We start from the raw sequence: 25,354 nt of genomic DNA on the forward strand, positions 1-25,354 counted from the left end.
AATGTTTTCCTAAATCAGTTTTGTTCAGTCTTTCGTGAAAGACAGTTCATCACAAAGATAAATACCTTATGTTCTCACCCATACATGAAAGCTAAAGAAGTTAATCTCAGAAGTAGAGAGTAGAATAGTGGTTACTAGAGGCAGGAAAGAGGAGGAGGGGGATAAAGGTTGGTTAATGGATATAAAAGTACAGCTAGTTAGGAGGAATAAGTCCTAGTGTTCTATAGTACTACAGAGTGACTAAGTAACAATTTATTGTATATTTTCAAATTTAGAAGCACAGATTTTGAGTGTTCCCAACACAAAGAAATGATCAATTTTGAGGTGATGGATATGCTGATTATCCTGTTTTGGTCATTGTAAATTGTATACATGTTTTGAAATATCACACTGTATCCCATAAATACGTACAATTATTATGTGTCAATTAAAAGTAATAAAAGCCGAGAAAACATGGTGTTTCAGGTAGGTTGTAAGAGTCTGTCTTGAGTATAGTGCCATCTGCTGGTACTGTTAACTAATTACATTTTAGAAGAGTTATTTTATGATTTTGTAGGGGAAACTGGTTTTTCTTGCCATTTGTTGTTCACTTGGTTATGTATTTTTATGCTTATGCCCTCTTTTTATTATAAACAATAAGCATTCCTTTAAAAATCCTTATGATATCCCTATAATTTAGAAGAAATCACTACCTTAGGTTTTCCTTTGTTGCCAATTTCCCCCCCCCCCCCAATTTCTATGGCTGTAGCAAAATGCCTTTATTTTGCAAATGTAATTTGGGGTGAAATAATTTTCTTAAAAGGAGCTTTATATGTTTGCTTTTGTTTGTTTTATTGTTTGTTTATTTATTTTTTGAGACGGAGTCTCGCTCTGTCGCTCAGGCTGGAGCGCAGTGCAGTGGCGCGATCTCGGCTGACTGCAAGCTCCGTCTCCCGGGTTCACACCATTCTCCTGCCTTAGCCTCCAGAGTAGCTGGGACTACAGGCACGAGCCACGACACCTGGCTAATTTTTTGTATTTTTAGTAGAGACGGGGTTTCACTATGTTAGCCAGGATGGTGTCAATCTCTTGACCTCGTGATCTGCCCGCCTCAGCCTCCCAGAGTGCTGGGAGTACCGGCGTGAGCCCCTGCGCCCGAGAAAGCCTAGAGATCGAGTCTCGTCATGTTGATTTCTCTTAGCCGCAGTGTTCATCACAGCTCAGCTTGTCCCAATGCTTCCCATTCCTGTCTACTATTCCTGTCTATTGTCTGCTACCTATAGTAGCAGATTTTGGAGGTAATTTCTCTTCTTTCAGTTCTCTTCAAAGCCATGGCTATTCAAACAAACAAACAAACAAAAAGCCTTATGACTATCAAGTAGATAATGTTAAGAATCTTCCAAGTGGCTATAATTTTTTAAAATATATGAAATCATTGTATGTTCCCCTTAGAACTTGGAGAGTGTCTAATCTAGAAGTTTCAGAACTTTTTTTTTTAGAAAGCAGCTAAACCTTTAATTGAAGAAATCTTGTATAAAGCTGCATGTCCTGGGGTCGTACGTAAGCAAACCCAAACCCAATTCAGTGAAAACAGTGACGTGAAACTTAAGTCTCTCTAGAGACTTTATCAGTTGGAGATCGCCAACTAACCTCTAACTTAGGACCTTCTACTGAATCATGATCCAATAAGGCAAATGCATAGCTAGTATGGCTAATCAAGTAATTGCTTTGCTTCCAAGTTCAGCCTGTAGAAACCCTGCGCTCATGCTCTGAAGCTGAGCTCTCTGAACCTCTTCTAGTTTAGTGTTGTCAGATTCATGAGTTGTCCTTTGCTCAGATAAACTATGCTAAATTTAATTTGCTTAAAGTTTTTAATACCCAGTATCTAAAAACAAATAACGAAGTGCTTTGTTTAAGATGGGAATGAGGCTGAGTGCAGTGGCTCACGTCTGTAATTCCAGCACTTTGGGAGGCCAAAGTGGCGGATCACATGAGGCCAGGAGTTTGAGACCAGCCTGGCCAACATGGTGAAACCCTGTCTGTACTAAAAATACAAAAATCAGCCAGGCATGGTGGTGTACGCCTGTAGTCTCAGCTACTCAGGAGGCTGAGGCAGGAGAATCGATTGTACCTGGGAGGCAGAGGTTGCAGTGAGCTGACATCATGCCACTGCACTCCAGCCTGGGTGACAGAGTGAAGCTCTGCCTCAAAAGAAGGGAATGAATGTGTGGAGTTTGCAATCTCTGAGCTCTTCCACTCTTACCTTGAGGCACCTCAGAGGAACTTTTTGCTTATTTTATTCATCCCTTTTTACAAAAGAGAGATCTGTACCCTATAGCAGTTAATTGACTTGCTAGGTGTACCCTAGGTAGGGGAGTGGCAGACTTTCAGTTCATTAGCCTCTCAGTCAAGGATTTTTTTTCTGTTATACGAAACTGCTTCTAATGGAATTACTGTATTCTTAAAAGTTACAATGACCCATATATATATTTTAAAATTAATCTTGCTTTTTTTGGTAGAGATAGCAATTAAACTGCTTCTTGGTTTCCATTAACATTGAGGAAAAAGTACAGGATTTTAAAGAATTGAATTAACTAAATATTTGTATGTTGAAAATATATTTAATATATAATAGCAAATTTTTAACTTAAAATTATTATCTACATTTGTTAGATATGCTTATTTATATGAACATGTTAAAAATATGTTTTTAAATTAGAACTGTTACTCCTAGGCCTATTGATAGTTGTGGTTATCTTGATAGAGTGTTGTCATTTGTCACATTGACAAGGTACTAGTCCTAGAGATAAACCAGTATCCAGTCTGTTTAAAAGTGAGAAAGTTCTTTATTACAAAATTTGGTAATAAAGCAGGTTGGAGATTTTCTTATACACCTTTTCTTTAGTGAGTATAGCTCTGCCGCTCTAGAATTATTCGAGATATGTTTAGTTAAAGGCATCTTTTAAAAAATCAGATACCTTTTACTAAAGAAATAAAAACAACCTTATAGGTGGCACAAAGCAGATACTGATATTGGTTAATTTTAATATGTTACTGGAAAAAAAGTCTAATTTCCAGTAACATTTGTAAGCTCACATTTGGCAATGTCAGTGAAACAAACTGAGAATACAATTTAATCATTATGTACAGTAAGTGAGGTCTCTGGGCATGAAAATAAAATTAAAGTTAACTTGAAAACTTTATGATAGTAATCCTCAGAAAGATACTTATTTTTATTCTATTAATATTATTTGTATGTAAAAGCAGTGTATTTGTCCATAGTAAAAAAGAATAGCATTTTGCTGTAGCACATTTTCAAATTCAAAGTTGTTTCAAGTTATGTTATTACCTTTTGGATATTATGTTGTCCTCATCTGTGTTTTACTTATTATTGGAAGGCTCTTGCTTATAATATTTGACTTATTTTTCTTCCCTACTTTGTCTTTCCATTCTGGATTGGAAGTCCTTCAGGATGACAGGCTATATTCTGTATACATGCACAGTGATGCTCTGAGCCATAGTGGAGCCTGGTGCAAAAGGAAGAGTTAGTGATTTTGATGCTGTCTCTGTTTTAAAATGTTGATGTTTGGTTCGTGTGTGTGTGTGTGTGTGTGTGTGTGTGTGTGTGTGTTGCATTGGTTTTGTTTTAAAAATATTCCATTAAAATGTTGTTTTTGTTGTTGATCTTGATTACTGAGTTTTTTGACACTCTCTTTAACATTGCACATGTCTTACCCTATCCTGGATGGGGTCCTGGTGTTCATTGTAGAGAGCTTTATGTATAACAGGCTCTCAATACATGTTTTGTTGGTTATATTATTCCATTCTCCCTGAAAGCTGTGATGAAGTTTTTATTCTTTTTCAGGTATCTTACAGCCATATAGATGTCAAAGTTGAAGGTTAAAAAATTATTTTCCCTGTGGTTGGAGAGACTAGAATCAGAAAAGAAAATTTAGAAATAAGAAAGTCTTACTGGCTTAGAAGTATTTTTCTTTACCCCACTGAATATAGAGCATAGACAGATTGAAAACTGGAATTCTGTGGAGAAATTAAATAGAAAAGATTTAAAGAAATTAAATGGATAGGTCTTGTGTATTGGCTTGCTTTGTTAGTTATTCAGAACATTGTATGTACTCAAAATACTAAGCCTACTTAAGCTATTCTATTTTAATGGAGTTTGAGAATAAACTCTTAAAAAATCATTTAGTGAACTATCTGCGGTATATTGTGAATCTTGGCTTAAGAATGATGTATATTTCCTTTCTTCTACTAATGTGGATATATAATTATTCCTGAGGTATTTTAACATTGGCTATAGCATTTTGATAAGGAACTAAGCATTTACTTGCTGAAAGATTATATGCTATGCAGAATTTGTTTGTGTGAAACTTTTAAATTCTTTTTCATTGAAAATATTCAGATTGATAGTCTTCTAAATTTATGGTTCAAACGAATGAGTTTTAGAACTTCCCACACTATTTGAATGGCTAGAGTAAGCTAAATAGCTTTTTCCACTAGTAAAATACTCTTAACTTTGTATGATTAAGTATCAGTGGAAGGTGGTTTATCAGAGGCGAGAGAGCATGTAGTGTTCTAAGGATTTCTTTCCAAATATTTTATGATTTTTCCTTTTATTTATATTTACACATATGTTTGTGAAAAATATCAGAAACACAGCAGTTTCAACAGATGTTATTGGAGCTGAACAAACTCAGTTTTTCTGTTTTTATATAAAAGAAACAATTGTATTTTAGTGTTATGTTATATTGGGGAAATTGACTGTATATAGCAAATTTTGTATTTTTGATAGAAAATTACAGCATGTAAGCTTTGAATGGATGTAATATTCTTTGAAACTGTCATAAATTTTTATGTAAATTAAATGTTATATGTATAGATTTTTATATAAAACCTTTTTAAAAGGATATTGACATTTTTAGGCCTATTCAAGCAGATTTACTCTTATCAGCACTGCTCCGTTCCTTAATCATTTAATGGTAGCTGGGCGCATGAAAGAGTTTTAGGAAAGGTGGTATCTGAGAATAATAGAAAAACAATATCCATAGGTTCCTTCCTTTAGGACCTTAGAGTTTATTTGAGGAATAGAGTGGTGCATGTGATGAAGGTTTTAAAAGTAGAGTGTTAGAGCTGTGGGTCATACTAGAATAATAGAAAAATTGGTCAGAGAGAATGAGTTGATTTGATGATGAGGTAAGAGAGTTCTATGGAGCTGAAGATTAACCTCAGTTGCTAAGTTGTTACTTGTTTCTGATCTTACAGATTTTTTTAGCTTGAGAATGTGTGAAATGGGTAGATCTCTTTGAACAAGCTTTTTCCCCAAAGAGTGTAGACTTGGCCACACACACACAGTGGCTCCTGCCTGTAATCTCAGCACTTTGGGAGGCTGAGGCGGGCGGATCACGAGGTCAGGAGATCCACACCATCCTGGCTAACATGGTGAAACCCTGTCTCAACTAAAAATACAAAAATTTAGCCGGGTGTGGTGGCACACGCCTGTAGTCTCAGCTACTGAGGAGGCTGAGGCAGGAGAATCGCTTGAACCAGGGAGGCGGAGGTTGTAGTGAACTGAGATTGCATTACTGCACTCCAGCCTGGGCGACGGAGTGAGACTCCATCTCAAAAAAAAAAAAAAAAAAAAGTAAATAAAAGAGTATAGACTTCAGAATAAGGTAAACTTAATTATTTCAGTAATTAGCATTTCTCAAACAACAAAAAGCACTACTATAACATATATAAATATTTTCTGTACCTCTTTTTTCAATTCTTGCCTGTGTGTGATTTTCTTTTTAACAGGAAATCAAACCCCAAAGCCATTATAACCATGGATATGGTGAACCTCTTGGACGGAAAACTCATATTGATGATTACAGCACATGGGACATAGTCAAGGCTACACAGTAAGGTTTTTGTTGTAGTTGTTTTCTTTGGCATGTATATTTTAAGTGAAATATGAATCTGAATAACAGTCATATTACCTTGGGAAAAACATCCGTATATCTCAATTAAAAAATTAGTTTATGGACCGGGTGTGGTGGTTCACACCTGTAATCTCAGCACTCTGGGAGGGCAAGGAGGGTGGATCACCTGAGGTCAGGAGTTTGAGACCACCCTGACCAACATGGTGAAACCCCATTTCTACTAAAAATATAAAAATTAGCCGGGCATGGTGGCGGATGCCCTATAATCCCAGCTACTTGGGAGGCTGAGGCAGGAGAATCGCTTGAACTCAGGAGGTAGAGGTTGCAGTGAGCTGAGATTGTGCATTCCAGCCTGGGCAACAAGAGTGAAACTCTGTCTCACAAAAAAAAACAAAAAGAAAAGAAAATTTAGTTTATTTCCCATTGGTTAATTGAATGTGTCTGTTTGCTTTTGGTACTTGCTGATCTTTCCAGAAGTATGTTATTAGGCCCTAAGAATGTTAAGGTTAGTTATGGTGAATTGGAAAATTTTGTTAGAATTAAAGCACTTTAAATGGAAAACATTAGTGTGCATCCAATATTCTGCCCCCGCAACCAGGTACACAGATTAAAAATAAGATATAGTTAATGTCATATTTACTTATTTATTTAACCCGTGCTAGGAAAATATCACAGAGTTTTCTAAAATATCATCAAAATACCGTATTATCAGTCTTTGAGGAAGGGAAAGGAAAAGGATAAATCTGACTTTTTATAATGCAAATTATATGGAAGTTGAAATAACAACAGTTATTTTCATCTGCAAAGAGGAGAAACTAGTTCATAGGTTCTTGAGCTTTAAGAATTGTCTGAAATTGGACAGATGTGGAAGTTCATGCCTATAATCCTAACACTTTGGGAGGCCAGTGTGGGAAGATCACTTGAGATCAGGAGTTTGAGACCAGCTTGGGCAACAGAATGAGACCCTGTCTCTAAAAAAAAAAAAAAAAAAAAAAAAAAAAAAAAAGTAGGGCATTGTATTAGTCCGTTCTCTCACTCCTATAAAGAAATACTGAGTCTCTCACTCCTATAAAGAAATACTGAGACTGGATAATTTATGAAGAAAAGAGATTTAATTGGCTCATGACTCTGCAGGCTGTATAGGAAGCATAGTGGCTTCTGCTTCTGAGGCGTCTTCAGGAAACTTTACAATCATGGCGGGAGGTGAAGGGGAAGCGGTTACATCTTACATGGCTGGAGCAGGAGGAAGAGAGAGTGGGGAGGAGGTATTGCACATTTCTGAACAGCCAGATCTCATGAGAACTCTCAAAAGAACAGTACCAAAGGGATGGTGCCAAACCATCCATGAAGGATCCACCCCTGTGATCCAATCACCTCTCACCAGGCCCCATCTCCAACATTGGGGATTACAATTGAACATAAGATTTGGGTGGGGACATAGATCCAAACCATGTCAGGCGTGATGGCATACTCCTGTGGTCCCAGCTACTCAGAAGGCTGAGGTGGGACGACTGCTTGTGCCTGGGAGTTTGAGGCTGCAGTGAGATATGGTCATGCCAATACACTCCAGCCTGGGTGAAAGAGTGAGACCCCATCTCAAAAAAAAAAAACAAAACAGAACAAGCAAAAAAAGAATTGTCTGAAGTTCATTGCATCCCACAGAATTATTAGTCATATTTGCTTAGGGTGTGTATTTTTCTTGGTCTTTCTGATCATCTGCATATTTTCCTCAAGAAGAAATCTTTTTTTTTTTTTTTTTTTTGAGACGGAGTCTCGCTCTGTCGCCCGGGCTGGAGTGCAGTGGCCGGATCTCAGCTCACTGCAAGCTCCGCCTCCCGGGTTTACGCCATTCTCCTGCCTCAGCTTCCCGAGTAGCTGGGACTACAGACGCCCGCCACCTCGCCCGTCTAGTTTTTTGTATTTTTTAGTAGAGACGGAGTTTCACTCAAGGAGAAATCTTAAACTGGGATCTGTTATGCCAGTAGGTCAACTAAGACAGACAATATTTTTTATTTGTATTGTGAAATTATGAAATAACTCTTTCCTAGTATAAAGACTTGGTGTGCTTTTGGTCTTTAATATTCATTCTGTATAGTGCTGGAAACCTTAACACTACTCAGTGCCAACCAAATCTCAGAATAATGTGACCTTTATTACAACTTGCTAAGAAAGTGTGAATTACTTAACATTCTTACCTGGGCTCTGGGAGGAGCTTCAGACTTCCCTGAATGCCTTGGAATTATGTACAGAATTTTGTGTGTTGGAGCATGTTTCTGGGTAGAGTCCGTGACTTTCATTACATTTTTAAAGAGGTCTGTGATCCCCAAAAAGATTAAAAATGATTGATCTGAACAATTTGATTCTAAGGTGATCTCATCCTTTGCGTGGGTTTTGAGTGCAACAACATAGAGAAATCCAGTGACAGCTGTAAAGATTGTGTTTCTGTTTTCTTTTGTAGGTTTGTTTGTTTTTAGGTTTAAATAGATTATCTTATCTAAATACAGGTTGAGTGTTCCTTATTCAAAGTACTCCGTACCAGAAGTGTTTTGGATTTTGGATTTTTTAGGATTTTGGAATATTTGCACATACACAATGAAAAATCTTTGGGGTGGGACTCAAGTCTAAACTTGTTTATTTATTTTTCATATACACATAGCCTGAAGGTGCTTTTATAGAATGTTTTTTATGTTTTATGCACCTGTCACATGAGGTCATCTGTGGTATCATGTGCTCAAAAAGTTAAGGATTTTGGAATATTTCATGTTTTGGATTTTTGAATTAGAGATGCCCAACCTGTGGGTTTTTATTAGAATGACACATGTAATCTTGATTTTTCTACACAGAAAGCAACAACAAAAACTAGACAAACAAAACCCAAAAATTTGTGTCTTTAGAATGTAGTTTATTTTGTTCGTAGTCTTCCCTTTTCCACTTGATATTTGCTTAGAAATTGTTAATTATTTACAGTGGGAGGAAGAGGCACAGTACTACATTTTGATACATGAGTTCAATTCACTTTTAAAAATATGTGAGTCCAGGCCGGGCACGGTTTCCTTAAGTTCTGTGTTTCCTTACTTATGTCTACTTGTTGCATCCATTATTGAGAGTTGGGGTATTAAAGCCTCTAGCTCTTGCTGTGAAACTGTCTGTTTCTCTTTTCAGTTCTGTCAATTTTTGCTTCAAATATTTTAATGATGTTATTAGGGTAAATGTTCAATGCTTTTAATTTATAATTGTTGTATCTTCTTGCTGAATTGAACCTTTTATTGATATGTAATGTTTTTGTTTGTCTTTTGTAACCATTCTTGATTTAAAGTTTATTTTCTGATATTAGTGTAGCCACTCTTGCTCTGGTAACTATTTGCATGGAATTTCTTTTTTCATACTTTCATTTCCAACTCATTTGCCTTTGGATCTAAAGTGTCTGTTGCAGATAGCATATAGTTGGGTCTGTTTTACCCGTCTATTCTGCCAAACTGTCTTTGGGTTGGAGAGTTTAATCCATTTACATTTAAAGTAATTACTAATAAAGAGGGACTTCTGTCATTTTGCCATTTGTTTTCTTTCTTTTTTTTTTTTTTTGAGACAGAGTCTTGCTTTGTCGCCCAGGCTGGCGTGCTGTGGCGCAATCTTGGCTCACTACAATCTCCACCTTCCGAGTTCAAGCAATTCTCCTGCCTCAGCCTCCTAAGTAGCTGGAATTACAGGCATGCACCACCATGCCCAGCTAATTTTTGTATTTTTAGTAGAGACGGGGTTTCACCATGTTGATCAGGCTGGTCTCAAACTCCTGACCTTGTGATCCGCCTGCCTCGGCCTCCCAAAGGGCTGGGATTACAGGCGCGAACCTCTGCGCCCAGCCGCCATTTGTTTTCTATATGCCATATAGCTTTTTTCCTTCTCATTTCCTGCATTACTGAATGTTTTGTGTTTAGTTCAATTTTTGTAGTGAAATGTTTAAGTTTCTTTCTCATTCCTTTTGTGTATATCCTGTAGTTACTTTTCTTTGCAGATACTATGGATATTACACTTAACATCCTAAAGTTATAACACTCATTTGAATTTATGTTATTGAATTTATACAGATTAATTCCAATAACCTAATAAACTGTGCTCCTTTACAGCCTCATCTATATGCTTTTTAGTTGTTGATGTCACAGAACTACATATGTATACGTTGTATTTTGAAAAGACATAAAGTAATAATTATTTTAAATGCATTGGTCTCTAAAATTATATAGAAACAATATGTAGACACACAGACCAAAATTACAATAATACTAGTGTTTAATAGTTTTTAAATTAATAGTCTCTTAAATCATGTAGAAAACAAAAAAGTAGAGTTACAAATTATTGTTATGTCTTGCTAGGTTTTATAATTGTCCATGTATTGACTTGTATTGAGATCTTTATTTTTTTGTATAGCTTAGAGTTACTGTCTTAGTGTCCCTTAATTTCACCCAGCAGGTCTCCTTTGATCCTTTCTTGCAGGGCAGGTCCAGTGGTAACAGATTCTCTCAGTCATTATTTGGGAATGTCTTAGTTTCTCCCCCACTTTTGAAGGACAGTTTTGCTGAATACAGGATTTTTGATTGGCATTGATTTTCTTTTAGCACTTTGGATATGTCAGCCTGTTACCTTCTGGCCTCCAAAGTTTCTGATGAGAAATCTGCTGATAATCTTACTGAGGATCCTTGTATGTGACCAGTTGCTTCTCTCTTGTTCCTTTCAAGATTCTCTCTTTGTCTTTGTCTTTCAAAAGTTTGATTATAATATGTTTCAGTGTGGGTGTCTTGGAGTTCCTTTTACATTGACTTCATTGATGTTTATATTCAAATTTAGGAAGTTTTCAGCTATTATTTTTTTGAAGTATTCTCTCTGTCCCTTTCTCTCTCTCTGTCTCTTTTTCTGGAACTTCCACAATGTGTGTGGTGTTCTACTTGATGGTGTCCCACAGGTCCCTTAGACTATCTTCACTTTCCTTCGGTCTTTTTTCTTTCAGCTCCTCACACTTGATAGTAATTGCTATTGCTCTGTCTTCATGTTTGCTGACTCTTTCTTCTGTCTTTGAAGACATTTCTGTCTCATTTCTGTCTTTGAATCCATATAATGACTTCAGTTATTGTATGTTTTAGTTCTAGAATTTTTTCTGGTTTCTTTTTAGGTATTTTATCTTTTTATGAATACAGGTTCTACCAGCTTAAGTTGATTTGACTTTTCAGCTATACAATGGTGCAAAAGTGGTACACAATCAGTAGAAATCATGCTTCAAGTATGACCCATACAGCCATTCTTTTTTTTTTTTTTCCACTTTCAGTGCAGTATTCAATAAATTACATGAGGCCAGGCACGGTGGCTCACACCTGTAATCCCAGCTCTTGGGAAGGCTGAGGTGGGCAGATCGGTTGAGCCCAGGAGTTCAAGACCAGCCTGAGCAACATAGTGAAACCGCATCTCTACTAAAAATACAAAAAAAGAGCCGAGTGTGGTGGTGCACACCTGTGGTCCCAGCTACTTGGGAGGCTGAAGTGGGAGGATTGCTTGAGCCCTGGGAGTGGAGATTACAGGGAGCCATGATTGCACCACTGCACTCCAGCCTCAGTGACAGAGTGAGACCCTGTCTCAATAAAAAAATTACATGAGATATTTCTTATAAAACAGGCTTTGTCTTAGATGATTTTGTTCAGAGTGTCATTGTCCTTTCCCGCATTGCAGAGGTCAGATCCCAGAGCTATCCCCTTGCTCTTTATAGGCAATATGAACCACTCGTCTTGCCTCTCTAGGGAAGGGGCAGAGCTCAGTAAGCCTGTGGGAGAATTCTCGACTTATACCCACATCATAAACGTCACTGATGAGGCAATGGTGATTATTCAGCTCTCCATATAGCCTGGGCTGATGTCTGGTGGTATGGTGGGAAAAGGAACCTCTGTAACTTGTTACCTTCCAGTTGGACTGGGACTTGTGCTTTAATCCAATTGGCCATTCCCTTCACCCTTGCATTCCATAAGATACCCAAAAATACAGATGGCCACCAAAACTGGAGAGATTTGACAAATTCTTTTAAATCCCACTATATATATGTCGACTTGATAGGAGTCCTTAGGGGTTGCATAATGAATTTAAGGCCTGAAACCAAATAGCTGCTGGGTTTGAATCAGCACTCTTCTGGTGGTCAGCTATAGGTAAGAATGTGAATTGGATTAACTCCATCTATTATAATCAACAGATTCATCAATTATACTTGGGATGCCCTCAAAGGGGTGACTGGCTAGTTAGATACCACCAGCCGAATGGCCTGGAAAAACCGGCTTGCACTAATCATGATACTAGCAGAAAAAAGGGTATATGTGTGATGCTGAGTGGGAAATGTACTTTTATTCCCAACAATAATGCCCCAGATAGGATCATCATAAAAGCTTTACAAGGTTTAACATCTCTAGCCAATGAGCTGGCAGAGAATGCTGGAATTGATGACCCATTTACAAGTTGACTAGAAGATTGGTGTGGAAAATGGAAAGGCATGGTAGCTTCAGTCCTTACCTCTCTCAATTGTGACAGAAGTCTTAACAGCAGTGGGATGTTGTGTTATCCTTTGTGTGAGGGGACTAGCATAGAGATTAATTGAAACAGCTGGTAATAAATGCCCGTGACTTACCAGCGAAATAACCTGCTACTATTAAAAACCAAATTAGACACTCTCTCCTATGAGGAAGATAGTAAATGACTTCTAGAGTGATTCACGGACCAGAAGGGTTCAAATGAAAATTAAACCAAAAGAATTAAGTAGAAAAGAGAAGGGACTTTGTGAGAAAACATTTTAAATGGTCCATTTTCAAGGCATGATAAATCTAAGCACTGGCCGCCAGCCTGCGAAGTAACAAATTACATGGCTCATGCACCTAGTAGGTCACAATAAGTTAACAGAATGTAGAGGAGGGGTCAGCCCATAAAAGGGAAGAAAGCTTCTTTATTGTGAAATCAAAACTTAAGCGTGGAAAATGACGGGATAAGGGGGATAATAGAACTTAGGCAACATCTGGGAGGATTTTAACCCCATAGTACTCGACCAGTGAGGAACTAGGGGAAAGACTTGTGTGCTAGGAGATAAATTGCCTGCTGTAGCTGCCCTGGGTGTGCCTGCCTGCCAGACACCTGTTATTGTAAGACTGCTGTTAAGTCTCACTTTCGCCGTTCTTCGTGCCTCTTAGGCCATTCTTTGGGTTTGGACGGTTGCGCGTGTTTCTCACACTGGGGCTTGTATAACATCCTTTCTTCTTGATATTCTTCTGAATCATTTATATGCATCTTGTTACTGATTTTTATATATTTAATATTTTTTAATTTGTGTGTATTTTTTACAGTCTGCCTTAAGAGTTTGGTGGGATAAATGGTAATAAAATAATAAAAAAAAAGCTACCGATTGAAATTTTATTTCTGGTGTACTTTTTTCTTCTGTATAGTGAGATTTTACAGTCTTATAAGTGAGACATTTTAGAACTGTAAAATGGATTAGTAAAAGCTTTTGGAATATTGACATTTTAAAAGTAATATTCTATGTTGAGAAATACATTTTAATTCCTAGTATCAAAATGAGGAATTATTTTTGTCTCAAAATGTTATTTTTAGCTTTACATTTCTTGTTAAATAATAATGCCATGTTTTCTTTCTTTTCTAGATATGGAATATATGAACGCTGTCGAGAATTGGTGGAAGCAGGTTATGATGTACGGCAACCGGACAAAGAAAATGTTACACTCCTCCATTGGGCTGCCATCAATAACAGAATAGATTTAGTCAAGTATGTATTTTCTCTGTTTTTAATTATTAAAACTTAACTTTTTATGGTTATAAAATTAATGGAAGTAATTGTTGTAAAAACTAATAACTTTCTAAAATTCATGGCTTCTAGAATATAGATTCTGTGTACCTTGTTTTTCTGAAAAAGAAAAATTGCTTTTAACTTATATTGAATGCTTATATTAGCCAAGTACTGTACTGAGTACTTTTCCATATGTGTTTTCTTTAGTTCTTAATTCTTAATATAACCCCATATGAAATTTAACAATTGTTACTGTCCTACTGCTGGCGAAACTGAAGCACAGACAGTTTAAATATACTACCCAGTGACCCAAGCTAATAAAGATTGGAGTCAGGACCTGAACTCAGGCAGTCCTAACTTGGTGTTCACATTCCGAATGTGGATTCCGTGGAGAAAACAGCAAAAGGAAAGAAAGTTGAAATGATAATAGGTAATAATAATCTGATTTAACTGTTCACAACAGCGTAAGTGATGAATACTTGCATAGCAAGTGTAAAATGATTTTTATCCATTACTATTAATGCTTGTTTTGTATTAATAAGAAGTAGTTAGATCTAAGAGTCAAGATGATAGGAAATCTTAGCAAATCTTGTTTAGTAGTCTTTTGACTCTATGGACACAACATATTTACAGAAAGACATGAATTTTTGTTGTTATTGTTGAGATGGGTGCTTACTCTCTCACTCAGGTTGGAGTGTAGTGGTACAATCTTGGCACACTGCAACCTCACCTCCCATGCTCCAAGCGATCCTCCCACTTCATACTCCCGAGTAATTTGGACCACAGGCCAATACCACCACGCCCAAGTCATATTTTTTTTTTTTGAGATGGGGTTTTGTTCTTGCTGCCCAGGCTGGAGTGCAATGGCTTGATCTTGGCTCACCGCAACCTCTGCATCCCAGGTTCAAGCAATTCTCCTGCCTCAGCCTCCCGAGTAGTTAGGATTATAGGCATGTGCCAATAGTAAATGACTTCTAGAGTGATTCAAGGACCAGAGGGTTGAAATGAAAATGAAATATAGGCATGCACCTGTATAAATATAGGCATGTGCCACCACACCCAGCTAATTATTTTTGGATTTTTAGTAGAGACGGGGTTTCTCCATGTTCGTCAGGCTGGTCTCGAACTCCCACCCTCAGGTGATCCACCCGCCTTGGCCTCCCAAAGTGCTGGGATTACAGGCGTGAGCCACTGTGCCTGGCCCTAATTTTTTGTATTTTTGGTAGAGATGGGATTTTGCCATATTGCCCAGGCTGGTCTCAAACTCCTGCGCACAGGCAGTTCAACTACCCTGGCCTCCCAAAATGCTGGAATTACAGGCATGAGCTTCCGTGCCCAAATAACACAAGTCTAAAATGAACTAAATGAACTACTTGAGATGTTCAGTTAAGTGCAACACACAGAGTGTAGAGACAAATAGAATATTAATGCCAGGTAAAAGAATTCACCCTGAATTGCTGCATTTTCAGTGCAGTGTCTTGCTGTTCTCTAATTTACTTCTTGAGTGTCAAACTTTGATGGTAAAGGTGCACTAAACATACCTCTTGGCAAATGCTGAATGGTTGCATGTTAAAATCAACATGAGACTGACACTGAAGTCAGAAATTGCCATCATATAATGAAGTTTAGGGACACAAGAATGAATCTGGACTCGAAGAGTTTGAATTTTAACTATAATTCTAAACTTGAGTAGCAACATCTTAAGATTTAACATTATGGTGTACAAAGAAAGCGTTCGAGCACTGTCAGCTGCATGATTGCTTCCATGTCAGTAAAACACTTATTTGTGATGCTGAGTAACTACTGACTTTCAGTGGGAATATATGCTAGAAAACACAATTTTTCTGCGGCGTATTTATTGACTTTCAACCGTTATTTCTGTTTACAGCCCAGGTACTTACTGCTTTCTTTGGAGGTAACAATTGTGTCTGATTCCTTTGCCTGTCCAGGTTTTGTAATATTCTGGCTTGCTTTTCATCAGTGTCCCCTCTAGAGATGTTTGAGGTTTAAGCTATTTGGGTTTTATCTTTCAAATATTTGTTGGTATCAGTTGTTCATTGATGGTCCCTTCTGAAAACCTAGGATCATTAGTACCCGTCAGAACATTGTTTGATAAAACCTTCTTAATATATTGAGCAAAGAGGCTCAAGATTAAAATTAAGAGTTGTGCAATCTCAGAATTTTGTAGTGTTGAGCTAGGGTCTTATAGCTACAAGAAATAACATGTTATAAAAATATAATACTGAGAAGTTTACAATGAAAAGTAATAGAAATGGTTCTTTTTTTAGGATGCAAAAAAGTTCCCTCTTGTGGAAAAAAAAATTGTGCTTTAGAATCAGTTTGGAAATTGCTTATTGACGTAGACCTAGTGATGATTTAAATTCTGCCATATATCAGTAAAAATGAATCTCATGAACAGTTGACTATAGAGAAGGGGATGAAATTGCTTTAGAAAAATTCCAGTTATTATTTTTAATAAAATATCATTTCCCATGAGAGTGGTTATTTTGGCTGAGCTTTACTTCTCTTTGGGTTCTAGCCTACCCATTCTCAAAGAACATTTTCAGCATTATATAATGTACCAAGTACCTTAAAAATGGATTCAGGAATAATTAAATGTTTGCATTATTAATAGTTTAATATTCTGGAAATACTTTGTTAGGTTACTTTGAACCATTTTGCATGATAGAGTGGAATTGGGCCCTTCATTGCATAATGCTTTAAAAGCACCAGTTAAACAAATACTTATTTGCAGCCACAAATTTCTGAATTAAACACATGAATAATGTGTTTAATAAGCATGAATAGTCACAGGTTAAAAGCTATGTACATTAAGAGTAAATGCATTACTAATCTAGAGCAATAATCACTTAGAACAGTTTAAGAGTATACATATGTCAAGTATTTGATATCATATGCCTTAGAATCATTTATATTCAGGATTTATTGCATCGATTATTCCCAAAGAAAGCATTGTAATGAACAGCTAGATCTTGTTCACTTCAGAAGTTATCAAGATGTTATGACAGCAGGGTGCGGCTGCTCACTCCTGTAATCCCAGCACTTTGGGAGTCCAAAGTAGGAGGATTGTTAGAGTCCAGGAATTTGAGACCTGCCTGGGCAACATAATGAGATGCTATCTCTCTTTCTCTCTCTCTCAAAAAAAAGATATTATGCTGTTAATATTAAGCTTACTAATCTAATTTTAAAGTTGCTATTTCTTTTTCAAGCAACATGGCTTTAAAGGCACAAGAAATAAGGCATAGTAAAGAACCTTTATGTTATATGTATATTGTTTGATTTAATCTACAGTAATCTTAAGGGAAGTTAGGCTTAAAAAGCTGAGCTACCCAAGGTAGACCATGTCTTGCCTATTCTGCAACTATTCTAATTTCAATTTTCTATATGCTACTATTCAAATCTTTGTAGTTCTTTGAGTACCTTCTTTTTTATGTGATTTTTTTTTTTTGGCTTTTTTATTCTTTTTTTTTTTTATAACTTAAAAGTTATTTTTCTTTTCCTTATTCTGGAACAAAATAAAATGATGTATTTGACATAAAATTCTGCTAAATATGTTTTTTACACAACCACAAAAGATTATTTATTTTCAGAGGTTCAAACTAGCATGAGATCTGAAATGGAAAACATATATTTACTTATTTTTCACATAATTTCTTAAAATTGAAAATGAAAGTTATTTAAATTATTATAAATTTTGTCTTATAGATACTATATTTCGAAAGGTGCTATTGTGGATCAACTTGGAGGAGACCTGAATTCAACTCCATTGCACTGGGCCACAAGGTTTAAAGTTGCTTCTGGATTTTTTTCCTTTGGTTCTTTTATTAATATACAAATGAACAACTTTAAAAAAATGATATACTAAAATGAATAGGAGAGCTTATTATGCCATTAGTTAATATCATTTATATGCTAATGTTTTATTGTGAAATATTACCTATAAAGAAGCAAAAGTTTATTGTCCAAAGTTTCCCTGGCCATGGTGATATTAATTCAGTTAGTTATAAGATCGGGTTAAACTTTGGCTTTCTAAATGTAATAGTTTTGCAGCATATATATATTTACAATGAAAGAATTAGCTCATTTCTTGGAATGATTGAGATACTATTAGAATGAACATAATAGAATATAGTAATTATTTACTATATGTTAAATAAGTTATGAGTATCTCCATGCATTTCCAGACTGTTAATCTAGTTAAGACTTTTAAGAACCATAAAATCCTAAATGTGTTTTGACATGTATCTATTTTAAAATAACTTTTCAAAATACATATGTAATCTTCCCACCATACCTTATTTAAAAAAGCTCTTTCTAGAGGATCCTGTTTTAAATAACTTTATATATCTAAGTATTTATTCTTTTATGTTTTAGACAAGGCCATCTATCCATGGTTGTGCAACTAATGAAATATGGTGCAGATCCTTCATTAATTGATGGAGAAGGATGTAGCTGTATTCATCTGGCTGCTCAGTTCGGACATACCTCAATTGTTGCTTATCTCATAGCAAAAGGACAGGTAAAAAAAAATCTCGGTATGGATTTTAATCAGATATTCTTCATAGTTTAAATGCCTAATATTATTGGTGTTGCATATGTAACAACCTGTTGATATTTAAATAGCACTTTCTGATGAATGAAGAACATAAATATAGTTAGTTTGATATGGAGATATTTAATGTACCTAACATAAAAGTCAGCATTAAAATCATGAACCAGATAATGATTAAGTTGGGTTTTTTATTTCCAAGAGTGATGGAAATAAAGCTCAGAAATTAAGAGAGAAAATATAAGTATCTATTTTTTCTTTATGTATTTTGAATATATCATCTGAATTCATCTAAACTTTTTTGAACTTATTTATTGGTTATTTTCTATATTAAATATCTTTTGAGAGGGATACATTTTTAAAAATCAGTTTCTGTTGTATAAGATAATGCTGCTGCTTGTCAGAAGAACATCATATTTTAAGTGGTTGTTCCTGATTTTTCTTGAATGTGCAGTGACAGTAATCACATTAAATATTACCAGTTTATATAATCATGTTTTTGTAATAAATGTATTTTGTTAAAAGTAATGTCACTCAGTTTTTCTTTCATGTGTTTTTTCTGGTTATATTTGAACATTAGTTTTATAAGTAAGGATCTCATCACAAGAATTACGAAGATAGATGTATTTAATTTGTTGCTATCAACATGTATTTATTGTTAATTTAAAATTATATGCGGATTTAGAATTTGAATACTATTTCTTTTAATGAAGGCTTTATAGTATTCGTTGTTGTCAGTCTTAAGCAGTGGCAGTTGTGTTGTGCGTTATAGTTTAGGAAAAGAGGCATAGACTGATTAAGTTAATTGCTGGAAGGGGAGGGGAGTTATTTTCTGTTGCTGTGTTAAAAAACTACTCCCAAAATCTAATGGCTTAAGAACCATACCAACCAATTAATACGTCTCACAATTTTGTGGGCTTGACTGAATGATTTTTCTCCTTGGCTGGTGAAATGACTGGTGGCCAGAGTTGTCTGGGGACTTGACTGAGCTGGAAGATTGACTCACATACCTTGTGACTTGATAGGAATGGCTACAAACTGCTTAACTGGGAGGCTGGGGCAGCAAGACCTTTTTCTTTCTCTATGTAGTGTCAGAACTTCTACTTTTCAATACCAGTCCATGTGGTCTTTCCAGCAGAGAAACTAGACTTCTTACATATTGGCTTAGAGCTCCCAAAAGAACAAAAGTAGAAGCTGTTTTGCCTTTTTAAGTCTTAGGTCTTGAACTGACACAGCAACGGTTTTTCTTCGTTCTGTCAGTTAAAGTGAGTTAACAGGGCCATAATCATGGCGGGAAGGGACCACACAAGGATGTGAATACCAAGAGGCCAGGTTTATGGGAGGCCATCTCTGGAGAGCAACTGCTATAGGAGGTTATTCTTGTTATTCTGCAGTTTTTTCTAGAACAAAGGTTGAAGCAGTAAATGGTGCTGTAGCACACTCACAGGGTCTTTAGTGGCTTTCCATATTGCAGCATAAATCTACAATACACGTTCACTTTTTTCTTTCAGTTTTTAACTGGGAAAGAGAGGTAGTGTACATTTTTGAGTCTTCATGGTCTTTTTTTTAGCTTAGAGTTTGGATGATTTCATTAATCTGTGTAACCTCTAATACAGTAGATAGGCTATAAAATTCTCAGAGGGCAGGATTTCTACCTGTCACAGTGCTTTTGGTACAAAAAAATGCATGATGATGATGATGATAAATGTCTGAGAAATAGTTTTGTTTTCATGAGTAAATTTTTTTTATGCACACAAAGATAATACATGTTTTTTATGAAATATTCAAGCATAATAGAATATGACTTAGAAAATGAAATCTCACCTCTCCCCTTGGCCATCTCTCTGAGGTTACTTCCTTTAACAATGTAGTGTATATTTTCTGAGATTTTACTCCATGTACAGATTAAACATCTGTAATCTGAAAATCCAGAATGTTTCGAAATCCAAAACGTTTTGAGTGCCAACATGATGCCACAAGTGGAAAATTCCACCCCTGACACCTTTGTTTTCTGATAGTTCATTGTACACACACCGTTTCATGTACAAAGTTATTTAAAATATTGAATAAAATTGCCTTCAGACTGTGTGTATAAGGTGTATATGAAAGATGAATGAATTTCACATTTAGACTTTCGTCCCATTCTCAATATTTTACTATATATATGCAAATATTTCAACATATGAAAAAAAAACACATATTCAAACACTTCTGGTACCAAGCATTTTAGATAAAGGATATTCAACATGTATACACTAATATATTGTAAAAGACACTCTTCCAATGTGCATTGCATCATACTGTAAGAGCCCAAAGTTTTTCTCTGTGCTAGAGCACTGTGCAGTTTAGCCCCTGGATACCTCTTGAGCTCCACTTCTGCCATCTCCCTGTCATCACCGTGCTTTAACTGCACTAGTTTTTTTGCTACTTTTTCAGCAACTCTGACCTAATGTTGTCTGAGGGCCTTTTGCTTGCTGTTTCTTCTGCTGGTATATTCTTTCCTCAGATAGTCACACAGTTTCTCTCTCTCTCTCTTCAGTCAGATGGTTGCTCAAATTTTATTAGTTCTGATTACGTAGTTCCTAATTATAAGCAGTAATAAAATTAGCATATTTTTATTTCTTCTTCCATTTCTCTTTTACCAACTTTAGTCAATAATATTGTTTTTCTTAATGTTAACTATGTTCTGATAAATTTTTACTACATTTCTATTACTTGATTTTTCAACTTTAGATAATTTTCTTTGATTCATGGCTACTATAGATGAGGCTCTCAGCATATTTTCATTTCAACCTTTTTCCATTTTCCCATTTTTTTGTTAATTATATCAATTTTACATTGTTAGGGTATATAACATTTTCATTCAGTTTTGTCATTCTATTCTTCACAATTGTTTTGTTTTAGTTATATTGTTAAATATATTTAGTGCTCACTACCAATTCTTTTGGATGATTTTCAGGAGAAAAAGGGGAATGCTAAGTTATGGAGCCCTGTTGATCATGGAATTCCCATAAGCTTTTGATCTGGGCTTGTTAATTCTTCCTAATAGAGAATACCCATACGTCCAGGCTGAACTTGGAAAAGAAGTACCAAGTTTTAAATCCCGACCCAAAGAGAGAAAAGGTTGAATTTCATTTTTCTTTTAGTACTCTAGAGATGTGCCATGATTTTACATTTTTTTATTTATTGATATTTTTAATACTATCAGTTTTTAAAAAGGATATGAAAAGACAACTAAGAAGAAAAAGAAACTTAAACGTAAGAATTTACATGCTTGCTTTAATTAGACCTGAAATTTGGTTGAGCTTTCTTCAAACTGCGGAAATTAGGAGTAAAAGAAGTCACAATAGTTACCTCTCATATAAGAAATAAGGAAGTTTGTTGTTTCTTCAGAAAACTTTTTTTTTAAGTCACAGGATTATTTTTAAAAATGAACTTGCATATTGGAAATGTTCAGTGAGGTTGCAAAAGATATTCCTGACAACACTATTAAAGTAAATCCAGAAATGGATTTGTAATGGATAAGGCATAACATTCTGTTACAGTATGCATGGTGAGTGACTAAAGCTAATGACATCCAAGGAAGTGCTTTACTTATCTAATGTAGTGGTTCTCAGATTTTTTTTTCTTCAACATGCTTGGATAGTATTCACATTTGAGACATATTCCCATCGCTAACAGTGGCTCACAGAGAACTGCTGCATAGAGATAGTGTTCTACATTGTGCTTACTGTAACTGTCTCCTCTCTCTACTGATTGGTAAATTAGGTAATACAACCTGGATTAGAACTGCTTACTTAATATAATTCAGGAATGGGAGATGGGGTAGGGAAGAAGAAGAAACTTAATATTTATTGAATATCCATTATATTCTTGGCTGTTGACTAGATGCTTTGCACACATTATTTAATCTTCACAGAAGTCTTATGAAGTTATTTGTATTTCACATTTTTTAATGAGGAAGCTAAGACTAAGAATTAAAGTAATTTAGCCTACAATCTCATAGCATGTGATGGAGCTAGGAATTCAAAACCATGTCTTATTCTAAAGCCAAGCCTAGAAAAGTAGATAGATAAGCATGTCTTTTCCTTTAATAAATGGTTTTTGATCATCTACTCTGCTGGACACTGAGAATATAAAGATTGATTTGAGATAATTTTTATTTTCGAAGTACTCCAGGTTAATGAGACAGATGTTTCAGGCATAGAGGATAATCAGTTCAGAATGGAGTGGGTTAGGAAAGGTAGTTTCAGAGCACTGAAACTGATAAGAGTCCCTGGTACATCAGAAAGTCTTGCACAAGGAGAATTAGATAACTAGGAAAGAGTTTTGGTTTAATGGATGGAAGTTTTAGTTATAATTTGCTAAAAACTAAGCAAGAGTGGGGAAAAGATGGTGCCAGGGAAAGCAAAAAATTGAGTAGAAGAGGAAAAATAGTGGTTTATTACATGGTTTGACTTTGTGCATATTTATAATAATACATATCAAGTATTAAATGTTTATATTAACCAGAATTACAATAGATCTCTTGAGAGGAAAGAATAGGAAAGGCGAGTTTTTGTGATGTAGCAGAGAGGAAAGAGAAAAAGTCACATTTTTTTATACCAAGGAGTTTCACAATAATGCCTGAAACTGAAAAATCAAGAAGTAGCAATTCAAACGTCTTATTTCAAGATGTGGAGGTAAATACCAAAATAATGAGCCAAAAAATGGTGAAAATGGTGGGAAGGCAGGGAGATTGCTTTAGTGTTTTGCTTTTCGCCACAAACTGCAGAATCATTTAACTCTAAAAATGTACATATGTAACAGTAAAAACTTTAAGTATATTAAAATGTCACTTCTTTTTATTTTTCGTTTTGAAATGCCTAGGAATAAATAGTTTTGTCATTCTCTCTTATGCATTAGTGTAAACAAGTTTTTCAGAAACTTCAATCACTTAACCTGTCTTTTGTGGTTGAAAGGTCAGAAGAGGTTAAGAATTTTAAATGTGAAACACTGAAAGTCTGATTAAAATATCTTAAAAGGGAATACTGTAAAAGCATGATATATGTTAACTAGAGTATATAGTGACAAGAGTTTTATTTTAAAGTTAAGAAAGAAGAAGTTTCATACATTATCCTTGATTGAGTAGTATTATATTTGCTTCTCCTGTTATATATAGGTTAGATTTTTCCAAGCAGATTTGGTTATGAACTTATAATTTAACTGTCTGACTTTTTTCTTTTTACTTTATCAGGATGTAGATATGATGGATCAGAATGGAATGACGCCTTTAATGTGGGCAGCATATAGAACACATAGGTATGTGTAATGACTATAAAAAACTTATTCAGGCCATTTCAGCATAATGCAATGTGAAGTAAGAGAGAGGAAAAAGCAGTTAATACTATACTCACTAATATTTACAATTTTTATTATGACTATAGTATACATAAATTACCATTTTGGATGTTTTGGTGTCTCTGCTATCTCTCCCTCAGTGATTAGAGCTTCCTTAATCTATTTCTCTTTTAACAATTTCTAAGAAAGGAAGTTCTCTTTTTTAAAAAAGTAATTAATTTTTTCATGTGATTTACATATTGACAAATTTACTGTATTAGTAAGTTGTCTTAGATTACTTTTGGAAGACTCCAAATTTCAATTTAAAAAAATTTTATTCTTTAATTGTATACGTATTAATGACATCCATTTCTAAGTCAAAAATACAAAATGTCAGGACAAGTTGCTTATCCCCTGAAACTATTAATACATTACTTTATATAGTGTTGTACGTACTTAATACTTCATATTAGAGTATTGTCTCATTATTGATTGTAAAGTTGTTGAGTAGGTTAAAATAGAAGTGTTCCAAAATGGAATGCTACTGTAAGCATAATCAGTTTAGTATTTGTAATGATTTCTATAATTGAAATTAGGGTTGTTGTTGTTGTTTGTTTGTTTTTTTTTCCTTTTCAGTGTGGATCCAACTAGATTGCTTTTAACATTCAATGTTTCAGTTAACCTTGGTGACAAGTATCACAAAAACACTGCTCTGCATTGGGCAGTACTAGCAGGGAATACCACAGTCATTAGCCTTCTTCTGGAAGCTGGAGCTAATGTTGATGCCCAGAATATCAAGGTAAAAAATATTCTGTATTGATAATACTGTATGAAATGTGGCTACTAATACATGAATTCTGTAATAAAACAAGTTTTTCATAGACTATCAGAGTTGAAAGAAACTTCTTCAGTAAAAGTTTATAGTTAAACCACATTATGCATAATACATTTTAGTAATTCTTTGACTTGGTTATTTTATTGTCTTATTTTTTAAAAGGTCAAGAGATTTAAATTTGATAAATGCCTTTATGGTGTTTATAGGAGGACCCCCACCCCACCATGGTGGACTAATCCAGGAAAAGTTGCAATATTATTTAAGAGCCAAGCACAATTAACATTTACTCTCGAAACATTTAGAAATCAGTAAACATTTTATTAATACATGCAATAAGATTCTATTGCTAGTCTCAAATTTTGGTTATTTCTTTTCATTTTTAAAGCTTCAGGATCCACCGTGTCTTTCAGCAACGAACTTGTTCTGTAAAATTACTTTAAACATCATCTTTTAATAATGTGCATTCATAAGTAACTGTACCCATTGACAAATGTTCTTTAATTTTGGCTATAATTTATAGTGTTTTCTGAGTTATGTTTCTTAAATTTCTAAGGGATATGTGCTAATTAAATATGAAGGGGGTTCAAGACACATACTAATCTGAAATGGCCAATCAAAAAGTAGGTTGTCTCCTGCTGGATCAGGGTATCTGTTTATGTTCCAATGAATAGTTTGTTCTTCCTTGATTCAGTTACTGACTAGTTTTATAGAGCATAATTTATTAAGCTTATCAATTTTTAGAGAGAGTCTAATTACAAACATTTACTTAAAAGTAAATTAATATTAGAAACTGTAAGATATTGATAAAATCATATGTTTTTTTCTTTCTTTCCTTTTAAAAAAATTTCAAATCTTCTTGTCCCTAACAAAAGTGATCAGAATAGTTCCGTATC

General features: G+C 35.0%; 1 protein-coding gene across 1 annotated transcript in view; it reads left to right on the forward strand.

The window, feature by feature from the left end:
• The window catches only part of ZDHHC17 (zinc finger, DHHC-type containing 17), a 95,000-nt gene that overhangs the window by 33,230 nt on the left and 36,416 nt on the right, over positions 1-25,354 (forward strand). Inside the window, exons 2-7 of the mRNA XM_011981386.1 lie at positions 5,794-5,897; positions 13,594-13,716; positions 17,464-17,541; positions 18,133-18,277; positions 23,544-23,608; positions 24,263-24,425. Of these exons, the coding sequence (XP_011836776.1) occupies positions 5,794-5,897; positions 13,594-13,716; positions 17,464-17,541; positions 18,133-18,277; positions 23,544-23,608; positions 24,263-24,425 (678 nt within the window). The remainder of the gene's footprint in view (positions 1-5,793; positions 5,898-13,593; positions 13,717-17,463; positions 17,542-18,132; positions 18,278-23,543; positions 23,609-24,262; positions 24,426-25,354) is intronic.

This window comes from Mandrillus leucophaeus, unplaced genomic scaffold, assembly GCF_000951045.1.
Source record: "Mandrillus leucophaeus isolate KB7577 unplaced genomic scaffold, Mleu.le_1.0 Scaffold225, whole genome shotgun sequence".
NCBI lineage: Eukaryota > Metazoa > Chordata > Mammalia > Primates > Cercopithecidae > Mandrillus > Mandrillus leucophaeus.